This window comes from Pleurodeles waltl, chromosome 7, assembly GCF_031143425.1.
Source record: "Pleurodeles waltl isolate 20211129_DDA chromosome 7, aPleWal1.hap1.20221129, whole genome shotgun sequence".
NCBI lineage: Eukaryota > Metazoa > Chordata > Amphibia > Caudata > Salamandridae > Pleurodeles > Pleurodeles waltl.
Genome location: NC_090446.1, coordinates 82,406,430 through 82,425,593, shown reverse-complemented (window position 1 = coordinate 82,425,593; position 19,164 = coordinate 82,406,430). Strand labels below are relative to the sequence as shown.

The 19,164-nt window shown below is 44.0% G+C and overlaps 1 protein-coding gene across 7 annotated transcripts in view; it reads left to right on the top strand.

The window, feature by feature from the left end:
* PTPN6 (protein tyrosine phosphatase non-receptor type 6) overlaps window positions 1-19,164 on the top strand; it is a 191,984-nt gene that overhangs the window by 101,800 nt on the left and 71,020 nt on the right. For all 7 annotated transcript variants that reach the window (XM_069243049.1, XM_069243042.1, XM_069243048.1 and 4 more), the window contains 4 exons: window positions 8,119-8,299; window positions 9,360-9,476; window positions 12,318-12,431; window positions 13,127-13,223. In XM_069243049.1, coding sequence (XP_069099150.1) covers window positions 8,119-8,299; window positions 9,360-9,476; window positions 12,318-12,431; window positions 13,127-13,223 — 509 coding nt within the window. The remainder of the gene's footprint in view (window positions 1-8,118; window positions 8,300-9,359; window positions 9,477-12,317; window positions 12,432-13,126; window positions 13,224-19,164) is intronic.

The following is a 19,164-nucleotide window of genomic DNA, read 5'->3' as shown; positions in this document are numbered from 1 at the left end:
CTGGGAGGCCAAGCATTCTATGGCCAGTTATCAGTGGGCACTAACAAACAGGCGTCTGTTGCACCGCTGTTGATGGGCAGGCATTTCGTGGCACAGTCGCTGATGGGCACACGTTCTGTGACAGGGTTACTGATGGGAAAGCATTCCATGGCACAGCTATGGGTGGGCGGGTATCGTACAACACAGTTATTGCTGGGCAAGCATTCTGTGGAACAGTAACTGATAAGCAGCTATTTGTGGCACAGTCACTGATAGGCAATGTATTCTGGTGCACTGTTACTGATGAACAGGTCTTCTTTGGTACAGTCACTTAGCCTTTCTGTGGCATGGTTTTTGATGTGCAGGTACTCTGTGGCCCAGTTACTCATGTGCAGTCATTGCACGGTACAGTTACTGATAGAACGGTATTCCATGGCCATATGCTTATGAGCATTGGCACGCGTTATGTGTTATGGCTATGGACGAGACTGCATTCTGTGGCCCACTCACAGATGGACTGGCATTCTGTGGCTTAGTTACTGGTGGGCAGGTAACATGTGACACAGTTATTGATGGGCTGGCATTTTGTGGCAGTGTTACAGATGGGCTGACATCCCTTGTCACAATTACTGATGGATAGGCAACCTAGGAGGAGTAAATGATGGGCAGTTAATCTGGGTGCACTAACTGATGGGTACGCATTTTGTGGCGCACTGACAGGCAGTCATTACTGGTGGGCAGTCATTCTTGGCACAGTTACCGAAGGGCAGGCATTTGGTGGCAGAGTTACTGATGATCAGGTCGTCTGAGGCGTAGTTACCGATTTTCGAGCAATACTGATGGGCAGCCAACATGTGGTAAGTTTCTGATGGGCATGCAATCCATGCCACTGAAGGGCAGACATTCTTTGGCAGACTTACCGATGGGAAGGCTTTCTGTGTTACAATACCTGAACCCTCTACCAGCTCTGTGTACCCCCTGCAGAATTCCAAAGCTTTGGTGTGTGTTCGGCTTCTGTAACCCACCGCCACCATGACCATGTCTAAACTGCAGCCAGAGCTGGGAATGGGGGTTTCAGGTCACAAGCTGTTCCCAGAACTGAACCACAGCCACCTTGATGCGATAAGGGAGAATACCCTCGAGGGTGTGAGACCAGTTATTTGGAGAATGAGTGAAAGTTCACCATAATATGTGACATCATCCATGTGAGGGACATGTGAGGCCTCAGAGTGTGTGAGGGCAACAATGTCGGAAAATTGAAAGATATCATTGAGGTTTGTGATGCTAGAGATGAAGTGAATAAGTGAGATGCGTGCAGGCAGCAATTTGGAGCATAAGTGAGACCTCTCTGTGTGTGAAGCAAACAGTAGGGAAGGAGTGAGACTTTGGTAATGTCTGAGGACAACATTGGCCCAGATTTAGAACTTGAAACCTTAGAAATCTAGATCTCGTTCTATCTAGTGGATTTGGATTTTGGTGGACAGGATGTCCGTCACCGTTGTGATGGAGTAACCCGTCCACTGAGTTCTAGGCCTTATGCTGGGAATGAGTGTGAATCCTCTGAAGTATGTGACGGCATTAAAGTAAGCACTCATTACCTCCATTTTCCCTCAAAAGCACCTTCCTGTGTGCCCTCCTACTCTTCCATACATCCCCTTCTCTCTGGCCCGCCACATTCGACCCCCTGATGCTCTCACCCGCGTTTGCTAGCCCGCTACCCTCTACCGCCCTCACCGCCCTTTCTCCACTTCCTAACACCCAGCACTATCTTAATCACCCGCCCTAGTTTCAAATGGTATTAATAGCTAGAACGTCCTTGTCTGAGGTACCACTTCCTCGTTGTGGTTGGAAAATGTGGTGAGATCTTGTCGGTGTTTTGAAACAGCGCGCAGAAATCTTTTTCCATCATGTGACGACCTGCTCTGCAGAACAGCCAACCACTAGCACCAGGGACAGGCCATGCCACCCCCGTCTAATCACGGGGACCCCATTTACATGAATGATTGAAAGAGTAGTACAATCTCCTGCTACAGACGTCTATGTGTTGTCCTGCAGGGCAGTTCATCCAGTCCTTGTTTAATTGTGTACTATTGTTACTTCTGCATTAATTTGAGGGCATTTGTAATATTTGTGCACCTTTTTTGGCTCAAATAAAACAATAAAAATAAACTGAAATAGTACTAGTTCTGGCTAACCGAAACTTTCATCCTTCTGCTGTCTATCAAAGCAGTTGTTGATTATTACAACCTTTTGTTAATGCAAATATTAAAGCCTAGTCATATTTAGAGGGCTTGCCATCTTGGCTTTTTGCCTCAATGGGAAAGGATAAAGAAACATAGCAGTATCTAAGTTATTATTTTCTAATAGTGACGCAGACTGCTTTTTAAACATAAATACTATTGGGGATTTAGAAGTGTCTGTAAAATAGAACATTAGATGATTTGACTGAATGGTTGATTGGAGAGCACAATGATTGTGCTTTTATGTAAATGTACAGCACATTTGCAATCCAGATAAAAGCTGGTGGCAAAATAAGCAATATTCAAATACACATCAGCCTTGAGACACAGGCACATCTGCTTTAAATAGAGAGTTTAATTAAACGAAAGTAAGTACACAGACACTGAGACCAAAGGCTACTTTTAATTTTTTATTATCACATTCAATGTTAGATATATTCGAATTATTAATAAATATCAACCAAGAGATGAATAGATTTTATTATAGACCAAGAAACATTTTTGAATAATGAAAGGAGTGAGTAGAAGAACATACAAAGATAAAATGTTGACAATAAAACCGGTGGATAAGGTTCATTCGATAGTTGTTATGGATGCACAATGATACAGTGCACAGATTACTGAAATTCTCCAAGTGATTCATAAGTGGAATTACAAGGTGAATGCGGCCCGATCTTTGAATTACAACAGTTATCATTTATCGCGTGGAGCTGGAGAAGCAGTATAGATTAAGAAAAGTGCTATAGAACATTTAACCAGTGACTTGCCGAATGTTTCATTATTATATATATTTCCAAAATGCAGACAAATCTCTAGAATTCTACTTGGGACCAAATCAGTGTTTGTTCCAAATGTCAAATATGCATTTGTCAACATCCACTACAATGTTCTATACTGATAGTAATAAAAGAAATGACAGATTTTTTTTTATTGAAGTTAAAGTCCTTAGAAGGAGAGGAAGATAAAGGACTTTTCTGTTGACATGCAGTGATAAAAGATTTGTTGGAGCATACCACAGGAGGAAAGAATGTGAGCAATGGCAGCAACATGTCAGCAACATGCCTTAAATTGAGCTAATCACACATTTGTATTAAGGCTATTTCCTTTGAAGTTACACCATAAGTATTTCAGATAGGAACCTAAATATTATCTACAACCCATTGAGGTGCTCATGGATAGCAATGTGGCTGCCACCCTTGCTAACGTATTCATAAATTCATTTGAAAATTAACAACTTTTATGAAATGAAAACTAAAAAATACATTGATGTTTCATAGATGACGTGTTTAGTATTTGGAGCAAGATCATTAATCTTTGAAAAGCTTTAGGTAATAGTTGCAATCAGGACACTTTATAATAAGTTGTACACTGTAAATTTGGAAACTGTCAATTATTATTTGGATATCAAAGTACCTTATATTATTAAACATTTAGAAATAGTTCTGTTTGTTAGCCCTATGGACTATAATCTTTTTTATCAACAGGTTTTCATAGGAAATCATTAGTGACGTATTTACCATTCAGTCAATATTTGAGAGTTGAAAGAATTGCATACATGTTTAGTAATTAAGGATATTCTGTACAATGGTTACGAAAGTTGAATTTAAATGAAATCTATCGGACTTAAAGAATAACCTATTCAATGAATACTATCAAATACTCAAAACATGTTTCCAAATTATATGAAATAATTGTCAATTTATTCAAAATTATTGAAAATTATTAAAAATCTTTAACACATACTTTTTATACGGAATTTGAACCCACAAGCATGGTAATTAAAGGAGAATGTGTTTAGTTATTTGTAGTAGCTCACAAAGGTACATTTTCTTGTTTATCTTGCAAGAGTCGCAACCACGTCCTACCAGGAAATAAATTATTAGATTTAAGAAGAGAACAGATAATATAAATAGTTTTGCTACGTTGACGACAGAGAATGTGATATATTCATTGTAATGCCATTAACAAAAACTATAGCAAGATATTATGTAGAGATGGGGAATAAGTCAGCTTCTCTTTCAAATATGTGAAGTAACGTGGAGGTGGAATGCACAAGAAATTATTTTTGTGGCAAATATACACCTTTTATTCATTACATTGGAAGTGGGTCAATATATTTCAGGTCTTTAGTTGTTTTCTCTATTAAGTATCACATAATCAAAGTGAGATATGGAATGATCCTTATACCCAATATAGAGTCTATGTTGAGCAACAGGAAATGATGTACATAGAAAAAAGTTAAATTGTACATGTCGAAAGGGAATACAAAAGGTGGTGCCTGGAATGTTGAAGTAATCTCAGCCACTGGTTATTACTCTGGGCCACATTACTAGCCATTATTTTGCCCACCATGCCACCTCAGGTAAGATCCAGCCATATGGAAATCGGCCAGTGCAAAACAGAGGTGCTGTGACCACTTCTTCCCAAGTTGGTGAATATTCCTGAAGCACAGGCGCGTTGCTATGAATGGTGCAGCACGTGCAGTGGCAGTGGGGCCTGAGGAGCGGACTGAACCCTGATTTTTGCTGTATTATTATAGTTTGCCCTATGAGTGGTGATTGAATGAATTACACTTTTTTAATATTATAGGCTGTGGCCTGACTGCCCTGTCCTACTATAAACTTTCGCCTCACAACCAATTTCTGCCCAATAAACACTGAACAAAATTATTGGCCGAACAGTTCAATCATTGTTTTGTACCTATCCCCCTTATCCGTCAGACCCCACAAACCTTCTGCTGCATTTCTTTTTTCACTAATAGACAGAAAACATAAATTGCCTATTTGCTTTACGGCTTCAGGTATTTTGTGCCTTTTTTCTTTGTAGTAGATGGACTACTAGGCAGACAGCAGTGGTACAAAAGTGTTTATGTGGGAGACTTCATTGCCCTTTTCTCCTACAGGGAGTGCAGAATTATTAGGCAAGTTGTATTTTTGAGGATTAATTTTATTATTGAACAACAACCATGTTCTCAATGAACCCAAAAAACTCATTAATATCAAAGCTGAATATTTTTGGAAGTAGTTTTTAGTTTGTTTTTAGTTTTAGCTATGTTAGGGGTATATCTGTGTGTGCAGGTGACTATTACTGTGCATAATTATTAGGCAACTTAACAAAAAAAAAATATATACCCATTTCAATTATTTATTATTACCAGTGAAACCAATATAACATCTCAACATTCACAAATATACATTTCTGACATTCAAAAACAAAACAAAAACAAATCAGTGACCAATATAGCCACCTTTCTTTGCAAGGACACTCAAAAGCCTGCCATCCATGGATTCTGTCAGTGTTTTGATCTGTTCACCATCAACATTGCGTGCAGCAGCAACCACAGCCTCCCAGACACTGTTCAGAGAGGTGTACTGTTTTCCCTCCTTGTAAATCTCACATTTGATGATGGACCACAGGTTCTCAATGGGGTTCAGATCAGGTGAACAAGGAGGCCATGTCATTAGATTTCCTTCTTTTATACCCTTTCTTGCCAGCCACGCTGTGGAGTACTTGGACGCGTGTGATGGAGCATTGTCCTGCATGAAAATCATGTTTTTCTTGAAGGATGCAGACTTCTTCCTGTACCACTGCTTGAAGAAGGTGTCTTCCAGGAACTGGCAGTAGGACTGGGAGTTGAGCTTGACTCCATCCTCAACCCGAAAAGGCCCCACAAGCTCATCTTTGATGATACCAGCCCAAACCAGTACTCCACCTCCACCTTGCTGGCGTCTGAGTCAGAATGGAGCTCTCTGCCCTTTACCAATCCAGCCACGGGCCCATCCATCTGGCCCATCAAGACTCACTCTCATTTCATCAGTCCATAAAACCTTAGAAAAATCAGTCTTGAGATATTTATTGGCCCAGTCTTGACGTTTCAGCTTGTGTGTCTTGTTCAGTGGTGGTCGTCTTTCAGCCTTTCTTACCTTGGCCATGTCTCTGAGTATTGCACACCTTGTGCTTTTGGGCACTCCAGTGATGTTGCAGCTCTGAAATATGGCCAAACTGGTGGCAAGTGGCATCATGGCAGCTGCACGCTTGACTTTTCTCAGTTCATGGGCAGTTATTTTGCGCCTTGGTTTTTCCACACGCTTCTTGCGACCCTGTTGACTATTTTGAATGAAACCCTTGATTGTTCGATGATCACGCTTCAGAAGCTTTGCAATTTTAAGAGTGCTGCATCCCTCTGCAAGATATCTCACTATTTTTGACTTTTCGGAGCCTGTCAAGTCCTTCTTTTGACCCATTTTGCCAAAGGAAAGGAAGTTGCCTAATAATTATGCACACCTGATATAGGGTGTTGATGTCATTAGACCACACCCCTTCTCATTACAGAGATGCACATCACCTAATATGCTTAATTGGTAGTAGGCTTTCGAGCCTATACAGCTTGGAGTAAGACAACATGCATAAAGAGGATGATGTGGTCAAAATACTCATTTGCCTAATAATTCTGCACTCCCTGTAGACTGTTTGAAGTTTGCTAAATTATATGTATAAAATACTTATTGGGGCTATCAACCAGCCCTCATTATCTATTGATCTGTTGTTGTGTCATTTATTTTTTCTTCTGCACACTACAGCATGGAGCAAAATGTTAGCCTACGTCAGCAATTGGCTAACTTCACTGGGGCAGCATTCTGCCCTTCCACAAGAAGCACATCCACCCATAAAGCAGATCCGTCCTGTGCCAGGGGCTACTAGGGCAATGGGTGCTTTTTTAAACCAAAAAATATTTTTACTTTGTCATTGTTTTTTTTTTGTTTGTTTGATGAGGGCCCAGCAGCTCCCCCAATTCTAACAATAACATTTTGCAAAAACTATGACTGAACAAAGCAAGCATTGGCAAAGTCAAATGGCTTTCAGACAACGTCATACTTACTGTGTTTGCCAGTGCTTGTTTTTACGGGTTGCATGGCCAAGGTCTGTCCACGATATTCCCTGCTCGGATAGCCACATGGGCAAACCAGAGCCATAGGTTGTGTTTCTTTACATGTTACCAGGTCTTAAACTGCCAGTTGCAAGTGTGATTGTTGAATCAGAATCTTTTTAGGCAATTTGTAAATAAATACATAAATAAAAAACATAAGTGCAGGGGTCCAAAGTCATTCTTAGTAGCTTTGCGCCTCTGCTGCTGAATGCTGACACTGCCGAATACTAAGGCTGCCTAATCTTGATTACACATCATGCCTCGTACATAAGTCTTATCCCCCCAAAATCAGTTGCATTGCACACTACCTCACACCACTGCACAAATTAATAGTGACAGTAAGGAGTATTGAATATCTGTGCTTCTAGCTGCAAAAACAGTAGGGGTGCTTCACCCATCTGCTTAATGAGGACCCCTAGGTGCAGTAGTTCTCCTTTAATTAACATCTTAGAAAACATAACAATGTAAGCAATTATTGTAAGTAATTATGCCACTGCCCCCTTGTGCGGAGGTGGAATGTATATGACCCCACCTGTCCCCAGCACCATTTTCTGTATCCTCTTTGGCACCTCTAGAAATGATGTTTAAGGTTGGGGGACACACGGTGGACCCCGGTTCGGAAAGACTGGGCTCATCCATGAAGCAGAACTGTGAAAAGCATGTATGCACATGTGTTTGAATGTGTGTATAGCTAGACATATAGATTTGTATAGATATTTTACTTACACACACATACAAGGAAAGTCATATTTAAATATTTTGAGCTCGCTTGTAGACTTCTTTTTTTCCTAAAACAAATGAAAGGTACTAGTAAATATTAATGTGTATGATTAATTCATTGCAGTCTTCCAACAACTGCATTTATCCACTGTGGTGGTGGGATCGTAGGGCGTGCACGGACAAATGGAGCTGGGTAATGGGCCCCATCTGTGAGCCCTGTTTATTCAATAACCACATTTTCTTGTCTTACAGGTGGTACCATGGGCACCTCTCTGGCACAAAAGCAGAGGAGCTTCTGGTGCAAAAGGGAGAGTCGTGGACCTTCCTGGTTCGAGAGAGCCTCAGCAAGCCGGGCGACTTTGTCATTTCGGTCCTGACTGATGAGATGAAGGACTCCAAGAAAAAAGTTACCCACATCAAGATCCTCTGTGAGGTAATAGGTCCCAGATCAAATATTTAGGGGTGGTATGCTTTGGATTAAAAATAACATTTTATAGGTATCTAATTAGGGATTTAATCAGACTTTATACTCTTTAATTCTTCAACCTTTCTGGTTGGTGCTATTCCACTGCAATACCATTAAAACTATATTCTGTTAAATTAGTTTGGTGACCCATCCAGTCCTGTTTGCAGTCTGACCTGCTGTCTATGAGAAATCCTCTGTGCGGGTATTCCGTGAATGTTCTTGAGTTGGGAATGGGCAATAGTCCATACACTGGAGTGGTTGGAAGTGGACTAGAGGTTTGAGACCGAGATTGTTCCTGGCTCGATTGCCCTTTCTCACAGAGCCAGTCTGGTTACTGGCAAATTCATGCATCTCTTGACACAAAGATTTCATTTGGAGTCTCAGTTGTACTCATTCCTGCACAGCACTGCATGATCTGTGCATACATTAAAAATGTGTGCAGTGCCACACATCTAGCTAGTTAGGCAAGTCCAAAAAATGTTGAGGAGCCTGAGTGAGCCAGCATTATTTTTCATGCAATTTGTACTCGAGGTGCCATGTAAAATGTGAAATGTTTGCAGATATTACATGTTAAGCGTGGGAATATAATGCAATATTATGCTTGCCTAAACTTTGTGCCTGGTTTAATTTATCACAAGGATTTTATGCAAAGGCAGGTCATGCAAGTTACGGCTTGATGTGGATTGCTATGGGTGTGTGCACTGTTCCCTCCTAGTTACACCTCCTGGCACTTGTTATCAGAGGATTGAGCTCCGCGGCACTCATGTCAACTTTAGGCATAAATTAGCTTTTGTACATAAAAGTTGATGTGCACTGCAGTTTCCAGCACTTTGCTTTGCAGGACCCCCACCCCACCCCACAGTGCATCTGGCCAGAGCTCTCAAGGTCTCAATTTGTCTCAACCAAAAATTGACTCGAGGTCTCCCTTTGTAGTTTACCTGTCCCACAAAATCCAGGCAGACATCGTGGGACTTTCAGGATACTGACGTCTGGTCCCTTTATGATCTTATCTTACTTCATACTCTAGAATGGAAAATATACACTGGGAGGAAAAGAGAAGTTCGATTCTTTGGCCGACCTCATTGAACACTATAAGAAGACGCACATTGAGGAGTTGTCGGGATCCTTGGTTTACATAAAGCAGGTAAGACTTCCATCTGAAGGCCTTTTCTGTCAATGATGCGAAGCCGAAACTGTCAGCCCATGGCACAATAATGTACAGAATGATTGTTGTGAATACAGCTGGACCTCACCTGCCCTGCCCCCAGGGAAATACAAATGTTTTCAGTCCCCATCATTGTCACTCCTTCACCACCTTAGTCTGTTCTGGATTCTTTTACGGCTTCAGTCCTACTTCTGTCAGTTCTTCAACACTGCTGGTATCATACTCAGTCCCAGCAGAGTCAGCCACTGCTCTGCCCTGGGAATACACTGAGGGATTTAGTCCCAGCAGCGGTAGGCCTCTCCATGTCTTGGGAATACAGAGTTGGCAACACTCCCAGGGTGGGTCCCCCCTTTCCACGTCTTGGGAATACGGAGTTGGTAACACTCCCAGGGCGTGTCTGCCCTTTCCATGTCTTGGGAATACGGAGTTGGCAACACTCCCAGGGTGGGTCCCCCCTTTCCACGTCTTGGGAATACAGAGTTGGCAACACTCCCAGGGTGGGTCCCCCCTTTCCATGTCTTGGGAATACGGAGTTGGTAACACTCCCAGGGTGGGTCCCCCCTTTCCATGTCTTGGGAATACGGAGTTGGTAACACTCCCAGGGTGGGTCCCCCCTTCCCATGTCTTGGGAATACGGAGTTGGTAACACTCCCAGGGTGGGTCCCCCCTTTCCATGTCTTGGGAATACGGAGTTGGTAACACTCCCAGGGTGGGTCCCCCCTTTCCATGTCTTGGGAATACGGAGTTGGTAACACTCCCAGGGTGGGTCCCCCCTTCCCATGTCTTAAGAATGCGCTTAGCGTTCCAGTCTCAGCACAAGGTCAGCACCCATCTGTGTCTTGAGAGTGTGTTAAAGGCTCCATCCCCAGGACCGTCAACACACTCTGGGACTTGGAAGTTCTCCGATGCGTATGGTCTCAGCACTGCCCGCCTGTTCCCTGTCCGAGAGACAAACAGGCTGTCAGGCCTCACTCCACTCATCGCTCGACATCTTATTCATTTACTGATCTCTTGTTGCATAATGGAGTCTTAGAAAAAGTTGTATGAGAGATGCAAGGGCTAGTTGAATTGTTTTTCTGCAGCATGTCTATAGTTTTCCTAGGAGGTCGAGTAGAAACTGATGCCGTATATCTGCCTTTGTGTTCCCTGGAAAAAATACTCAGTTGTACATCTGCATTGTCTACTGATGAGGTGCTTCCGGGTCAGACATGGGTGGGAAGAGGCGAAGTGTGGTTTCCATAGCTGGGCAGGCAATAGCAAGAAGCGAGGGAAGGGGTTTGGGTTGTCGACTCAGTCTCCGACCTCCAACATGAAAAAGACAATGGAGCTGAGTTTAGATCAGCCAGGAGATCAGGTTTCCCCTCTTGTTGTTCTGAACGCTCCCCACCCCCACCAATGAAAAGTGACAAAATTCTAGAAAGAATAAATAAAAAGCCACGTAAAAAGCAACGTATTAATTTCTAGCAGCTCTGTTAGGTCGTGACATAGTCAGTTTATGAAGTGAAAACTTAAAAAAAAAAAAAACACAAAGGTTTGAGCCTGGTGATCTGAGAGAACCCCAGTCACTCTTAAAAATGGGAAGGTATCCTGGGAACCCATACAGGGGGGGAAGGTCAGAATGTTGGTGAAGTTAAGAGCGGCAACGTCAAGCGTGTTGGAGTCATGAGGAGCAGCTTTCATGACAGTCTGTGCATTATTTCTCTTAGAAGGTTTTTTGCCAGCAAAACGAAAGGAGACACGAATAGTAAAGGTATTCTGGCATGCCTAATGGGTCACAAGAGAGTACATTTTGATCTAGTTTAATGTAGTTTAGTTGATCTATGTGTATCCAGTAAGCTTCATGGAATATTAATGGTAGGATAACTCTGGAGGTTAAGGCATTTGCTTGTGAGATCTTTGTATACTTTCTGGTCAGTGTTGATTAACAAAAAAGAAATAAAAAATAGCTCAAGGTTTTTAGCACCTGCTGCACAGCATAGCATGCACGTGTGAGTGACATATTTGTATTTTATATAAAAGGTCAACGATTTTATTGCAGATATCCTTATGTTACCTGCAGGTCACAAGTTACAGTCCTGGTACAATAGGTAGTGGAGCGTCAAGTAACGTGCAAGGCACACACTTGTTTGTACCTTTACAGATCGTGATTCACTTGTTTCTTCTGCGTTGGGCTAAAATGGCCAGAAATGGAGGCATTCATGTGGCATGGTAGCTGGTCCACCATCATGTGTGGCGATGTTGGCACCGCAGAAGGTGCCACTGTAAGAATTTCAGTGTCATTGAAACGGATGGCATATTTATACAATGTCCTGTGGAATGATACCAGCAGGAGAGGGGACACGCCATGTGGGTTCTGACGATAATACCCCTACTTTGAGAGGTACTTTCAATATTCCCACACAAAGTGGGGCAACTTCTATTACACATCGTGGGTAATCCTAATGTTGAACTTCCCATGGTAGAGGTAGCTGCTGTAGAGGAACGCGGGACCTTCACGATGGACTTCTTCAAGTAGGGCAGGACTCCCTGCCACCCTGGTGGAAGGTAATTCCTCCACAAACACCCAAAATTTGGACTGTTACTACATGGTGTTCATTCTGTGCCAATGACTTGTGAATGTGTTTTCCTTTACTTTTGCTGGAATAAATGCTGTGTGGTGTTCCGTTGATGCTCCGCACCCTTGTCTGTGCGGGTTTCTACTCTACTATAGTCTGCTGTAGCGGTATCCAGTGTGGAGCACTGCGGCCTGCAGGCGCTATCGCAGTCTCTACTGCAGAATACCCTTCGTTTGGTTCATTCTGTCCTGGGGTCTCTTTCCAGCCATATTTTGCCACTAGGATCCATGCTGCTGACATTGAGAACCGGATGAAGGTGCTAGACAAGAAATCTGAGGCGACGGACACAGCCAAAGCCGGTTTCTGGGAAGAGTTTGATGTAAGTTGGAGTGTCTGTTTACACTTTCTCTAAATGTCAGTCTGACCTGTTGTCTTGCTCTATTTGTGTCTTTCTCTTCCTCCCTTATTAATCTTCCATTTTCCACTCCATCTCACCTTTTTCATCCCCCACCCCTTACCACTCTTTCGCATTCTGTCTCTCAATTCACCAAACTCCCAGTCTTTTACTCTCTCTTCGCCTAACTCTCCTACTCTGCCTCTCATCTATCATCCCAGTCTCTTTTCTCTCCTTGCACTCTCCCTGCTCGTCTCTTGTGCGCCCTAATCCCATTGCTGCCTCTTCCAACCTGAGCCTCTCATACCAACCTGCATCTCCAGTCCCTCACCCTGTCTCTTTGTCCTAAACTGAATAGATTCAGGCGTCATTCGCATGAGTTGAACATGCATGAGCATAGAGAGGATTTAAGCACAGGCGTCATATGCACCTTGACTGTCTTCAACCCCGGTGCGTGTATGTTCTGCGAGCCATGGTATGTGTGTTTGGTCATCTTCAGGCCCCTGGTGGCATCTTTACTATTCATTCCTCTTCCTCTTCCTCTCCTCTTTGTGTCTCCTTGTTCTCCAACATTTTACTTCTCTCTACCCTCTTATCTTCCTGCTTCCCTCTTCTCTTGACCCATCACATTTCTTGCTCCTTGGATCACTCATGCTCTGCCTCATCTTGGTGGTTTCCAGGCCCTACAGAAGCAGGAGGCCAAGCACCTGCGAGACCGCTCTGAAGGACAGCGGCCGGAGAACAAGAGCAAGAACCGGTACAAGAACATCCTACCCTGTGAGTATGGACGGCTGGCTCGGTGCCCACTTGTGCCACGCAGATGAGTCGTGAGCCTATGCCCACAGGAGATCTGAGCTCTTGGGTCCATGTAGGACCCCTGAATGTGTCTCTACTTATGAGAGAGCTGATCTGTAATTATGGATCAGTGGAGCTCGAAAAGCGCTTTATAAAGCTTATAGCTTTGGTCTCCTTTGTTTTGAGTCTCCAAGGAGCTCAACGCATTTACCCAAACCTGGTCGTTTTTGCCAATTTTTGTCAATTAGGGATCAAGTTAAAGGGGTTCAGGTGGGACAAAAGCTGAATTATCGCCTCATAAAAATAAGAAGAATTTTTGACAAGATTGCAACAAAACCTCTTGGACAGGTTTGCACAGAGTGCTCGAGATGAAGGGATTGCCCCCCCCTGGGTTCTTTTTGTAGTTTGAAGTAAATATGTGCACTAGTTTGTTTTTTGAGCTATTTAAAGAGTAAATATGTATAATAGAGAGTCGACGCCTTAACTTTAGCGCTATATGTACGGTCAGGTGTCAGAACTGATTTGATAACCATAGTTTTAAACATAAACTTTCCCTTAATTGGTCAACTGCTTTTTGTGATTTTCAATATCGCAATAGGTTCAAGAACCGAATCACCTTATTGGATGAGAATGAATGTGATTTCTCACCATGGCCTCCATTTCTTGGGTCTTGAACTGATAAGCTAGATTTGAGGGACTATTTGTATGGAAAGATTTTATTGGGACTCACAAGGGCAAGAGGCGACTGCAGAGGCTTTGAGAACGCGCCCGAGAATTTTACGAACTGCCTTAAATTAACGAGACACTCAACAGGGAAAGTTTAAGAGGATTGAGAAACAATCAACTCTGAAATGCCGTTTCTGAAACAAATTTTCCCCTTTCGAGCCTCTAAAAGAGAAAAGGCAAATTTAAAAGGTGAAAAAGCAAATTGTGCAAAGTTGCCAAACTACTTTCTAAGAAAACATGAAGCATTGGCTATAAAGTGTACATTAAATAATGTTATGGTTAAGCATCCTTACAAACATTTAAACCCCCTGACATTCTCATTAGCAAACCATAACACACCCAAAGACAAACTCAAAGATAATAGACATACACATAGGTTTGGAGGACTTACCCTAAGACAGTGCTTTTGAAGTATTGGCCTTGGGACAAGGCTTTCGGTGCCCTGTGTTATTGTGCCCTGGGTACAAACGTTTGATATGCCAGTTAGTGTTGGATGCACCCGGCCGCCGTTCCTCCTCTCTTCCAGCGCTGATAGGCCATGGCCCTTTTTATGTAACTATAATTAACATTAATTCCATGTGTTGATTTCCAAATAAAGTACACCTTTTGTGACCCCCCCCCAATAACTTCCTCCACCAATTTGCCTGCAACCTCCATGTTTATACTTAAGTGGGCATGCATAGTTCTCTGAAAGTGTCATATGCCAAAGGTCCTGGTAAGGGCCAGTATCAACTGTTCCTGAGCAAAGAGCGCAGACAGACCTGCAACACAGTATGTACCAGGAGCAGGGCAGGCTTAGGAAAAGGGTTATGTTTAGGATCATGGTTATAGGGCAAAGGTTTAATACCAGCCCACCCCAAAGTTTGGTTTGAAAGAAAACAAGTATTATTTGTTAGTGGACTGTGTGTGGGCAGATATCTTTCTACTTCACAGTTTGTTATGCTATTAAGGTCCATTATCTCCTTTGTTATGTTGTTAAGATACATTATTTCCTTTGTTATGATGTTAAGGTATATCATTTATTTTGTTATATTGTTATGGTACAGTATGTCATTCACAACTAACATGGCAACTTATACTTGTTGTGATATCAGTGGTTGGGGCATTGCTTCGAGCCAGGCTTATAGCGAATCAACAGTTGCGGAGAGTTCATCAAGGCAATCAGCGCAAAATCATAAGATGCCAAACAGCTCCAAATCGTCAGTCCTGAGCAACCAATCAGATCATAAACCCGTGACGTCTGGGGATGTCTCAGGACATAGAACTCTGGTCCTCCGAGATAAGTCTACAGTTATGATGAAGAACTCAAGCATAACAATGCTCTTGATCTCGGACTTCATCTCACTCATGGCTTCATCGATGACATCTCAGATGACATCATTGGTTCATCTCAAGCGACATCACATATGACATCAAGAGAGTTGCTAGAGAATAAAAATGTCCCCCACTTTAAAACAAACCTCTAATGACACCGAATGAGAGAAACACTCAGCGGGACACTTCCTAGATTAGTTCTTCACCTGCATGTCCTCCAATCTATCCATTTATCCTCCCATCCTTCCATCCATTCTTTTATCCTTCACCCCATCCTTTCATTGTCCCAACAAACCACTGACTCCCTCCATTCATCAGTTTACTTATTCACTCATCAGTCCTTTCACCTTTACAACCACCTATTCATCCATCCCTTCATCATACCTTCTAACCAATGACCATTCCCTTCACAAGTTGATCATCTAACCTTTCACTCTTCCATCTATTTTTGCTAACAGCCTTTCATCCAACCTTCCGTCCATTCATCCATCTTTTCACCCTTCCTTCAAACCTTTCTTTAATTGACCCCACCATCCAGTCTCTCCTTCCAACCACTCATCCGTGCATCCTGCCTTTGTTGTTTTGACCTTTCCTTTCTTTCCTTCATATTATCTTCCTTGCGTATCGCCTTTCTTTCTCCCTTCATGCCTTCCTCCTTTCCATTCTCAAAACTATTTTTTGGGCTTTTAATATCCCCCATTACGCCCCCCCCCCCAACACACTCTGTTGGCTGCTTATTGTGTCCTTTTTAGATACAGATTTTCATATTTTTCTCTCTCTCCTTTCCCGAACTTGCTTTACTTAGTAGCTCTTGGCCTTCACCTCTCAGTGCCCCCCTGCTCTTCCTCTGGATTATTTTATGAGCCTTTGTGTACAGGCCTGCAGACAGAAGAGGCTAAGGCCCTCATTCAAAATCAGGCCGCCGAAAGACCGCGGCGGCCATTCTGGCTTTCCCGCTGGGCCGGTGGGCGACCGCCAAAGGAGCACCAGCTGGCCCAGCGGGAAAGGCCCTGCAACAATGAAGCCGGCTCCGAATGGAGCCGGCGGAGTTGCAGGGGTGCGACGGGTGCAGTTGCACCCGTCGCGATTTTCACTGTCTGCAATGCAGACAGTGAAAATCTTTATGGGGCCCTGTTAGGGGGCCCCTGCACTGCCCAGGCCAGTGGCATAGGCAGTGCAGGGGCCCCCAGGGGCCCCACGACACCCGTTCCCGCCATCCTGTTCCTGGCGGTAAAAACCGCCAGAAACAGGGTGGCGGGAAGGGGGTCGGAATCTCCATGGCGGCGCTTCTTGCAGCGCCGCCATGGAGATTCAGCCCATGCAGGGGTTCTCTTTTCTGACCGCGGCTGTGGGCTATGAAGCACCGCCAGCCTGTTGGCGGTGCTTCCGTGGTCCCCGGCCCTGGCGGTCTTGGACCGCCAGGGTCGGAATGACCCCCTAAATATAAAATAAGTCAATATTTAGTGGGACCCGGATTACCAGTGCAGTGGCTACCCCAACTTAAGCTGCTAAAGCAGGGGGTTCCCTAGGCCACTCGCTTGGCCACTCGCCATTTACATTCGGCCCTGGAGTTAGTGGGTAGCCTTCACTGGTAAAGGCTGCTGAACCCAGAGCCAGCTTTTGCTGCAATTGGTGTGCTCTGGGCTCAGGGCATGACTTTCACCCAGGCCCAGCCCTAAACCATGTCCTGCATGCAGCACTCTGAGCAAGTCGGGACACCTGTTTTTCAGCTGCCACTGTGCTCGGTGCTCTATGCCAGTGGTTCCCAACCTGTGGTCCGGGGACCGCTAGGGGTCCGCAACGCCTCCTCAGGGGGTCCGGGAATGCTTGGAAAATTAAATAATACTAACAGATTAGGTCCACAGCTTTCAGTAATGACTAAGTGGAAGGGTCCCCGGATTCCAATATTGATTCAGTGGGGGGCCCCAGGTTCCAGTAACGATAAAGTAGGTGTCCACAGAAGTCAAAAGGTTGGGAACCACTGCTCTATGCTGTATATTGTATCCACCAAGACGTATCACTGTGCATGCAGTGCTGCCCTGTGCATGAGCAGGCAGTGCATTGGGATGGTGCTGTTGCGTTGTCTCTTTCGCTCTGCCACCTCTGTGCTGCACCCTACTAACACACTTAGGAGTTTCACTAGGGCCTGAAATCCTTCCCAGGAATGTCCATGGGCAGAAGAATTGTCGGAGCAGCAGTGTGCTCGGCGCGGATCATGATCTACTTGTGTGTGAGGTGCGCCTCAGCCACTGTTGGTGCCGTGCTCTACATTTGTGGATTAGTGCCTGGACTACGATCTCTGCTGTTCTAGCACCGGTCTTCGCGGCGCTGTGCTCAACTGAGCTGACTCCCTCGGCCTAGAGGTCCTGTGACAGGAGTAGGAGTAAGCAAAGTAAGAGCAGCACCAAGACCTTCATCACAGTGGATGACTCACATAAAGTATAGCCTGCTGGCTGCCTGCTGCCACATGTAGAATTATAAATGGGTAACAGTGAATTACCGGGAAGTTTTCACTGAGTGGCTCTGAGTGGTGTGAAATAGACAATGAGAGCGAAGCTTGAGTTGACTCTGACACTCTCAACCCTGAGGTGAAAAAATCCTCTTAGTTCACTTTTTGCCCATCCATAATTTTGTTATGTGCGCTCCCCAAAATTATCTTCCATTGCTTTCAACTGCTATGCAGGGGCAGAGGAGTAATGGGGTGCTATACATGACATGGCCTCGCCTTCCTGACCCAGTTGTGAAAAAAATAACCTACCTGCCACTCTTAATCAACCCCACCACCATTTTCTTGCCTTCTTTCTCTTTCCTGCAGCTCTGTTTTCTGCTATCAGTCAAAGCACACAAGCAGCGCTGCACTTACAGTCAGCGAGCCCCGTCAGCCTGCCCGGAAGGCCTTTATGGCGTAGCATTTGTGGGTAGATAGTTTTGTTAACAACTGGTGCTACCTCATAACATGAATTTCAGATTTAGAATCTGGTGTAAAAGTTAGTGGCTTCCTATGAAAGCCATGCACACTAAAGCAATCTCTATCATAGCACCATCCATCTATGTGGTATTCAGTGACCTCATGGGCACTGTGGTCCATCTTCTATTTCCGGGATGACTGATATAATAGAAATGAAAGATAGACAACAGCGCTCATTTTAGAAAGAGTGGAAATGGGGCACCCATGAGCCTGGTGCCCAATACAGTGGCACCGATTACCCCACCCGGAAGCCTGCGATGGTGAAAGCTGACAAGTTGTACATTTAAGCAGACAAGAACTCTTGAAGAACGTGTTGGCCATTTGATTGAGAGTCAATAAATTATGAAAATATGAATATGAAAATATAAAGCGATCTAGAGTATGTCTGCACCCCGATTAGTTTTTTGGAATGAGTTAAGAACTTATAATTCAAGCCGACTTCAAGACCTTTATAATCTTTTGATGTTGATTTAGATTAAAAATCTAACTTCTGTCCTAGCATCTTCATTTATAGTGGATACTGTTTGTTAGACCTGGCATACTTGGCATGGTCTCCCCTGTCTTTTTTGCCTCTGCTTCCCAGGTTTTGACTGTGTGCTGGACTCTGTTTTGGCGTTTTTTTGGTACTCTGGGCACTTTACCAATGCTGACCAGGGCTAAAGTGCAAGTGCTCCCTGTGTAAAATGTATGTGTGGTTGGTTTATCCATGATTGGCATATTTGATGTACTAGTAGGTCTCTAGAAAAGTGCCGTAGAGGTGCGCAGGCCCTGTAAATAAAATGCTACTATTGGGCCACCCACCTGAGTAGCCCTATAAACATGGCTCACACCTGCCACTGCAGTGTCTGTGTGTGCAGTTCTAAACTGCCAGTTCGACCTGGCAAGTGTAACCACATGCCAGGCCTAAACCTTCCC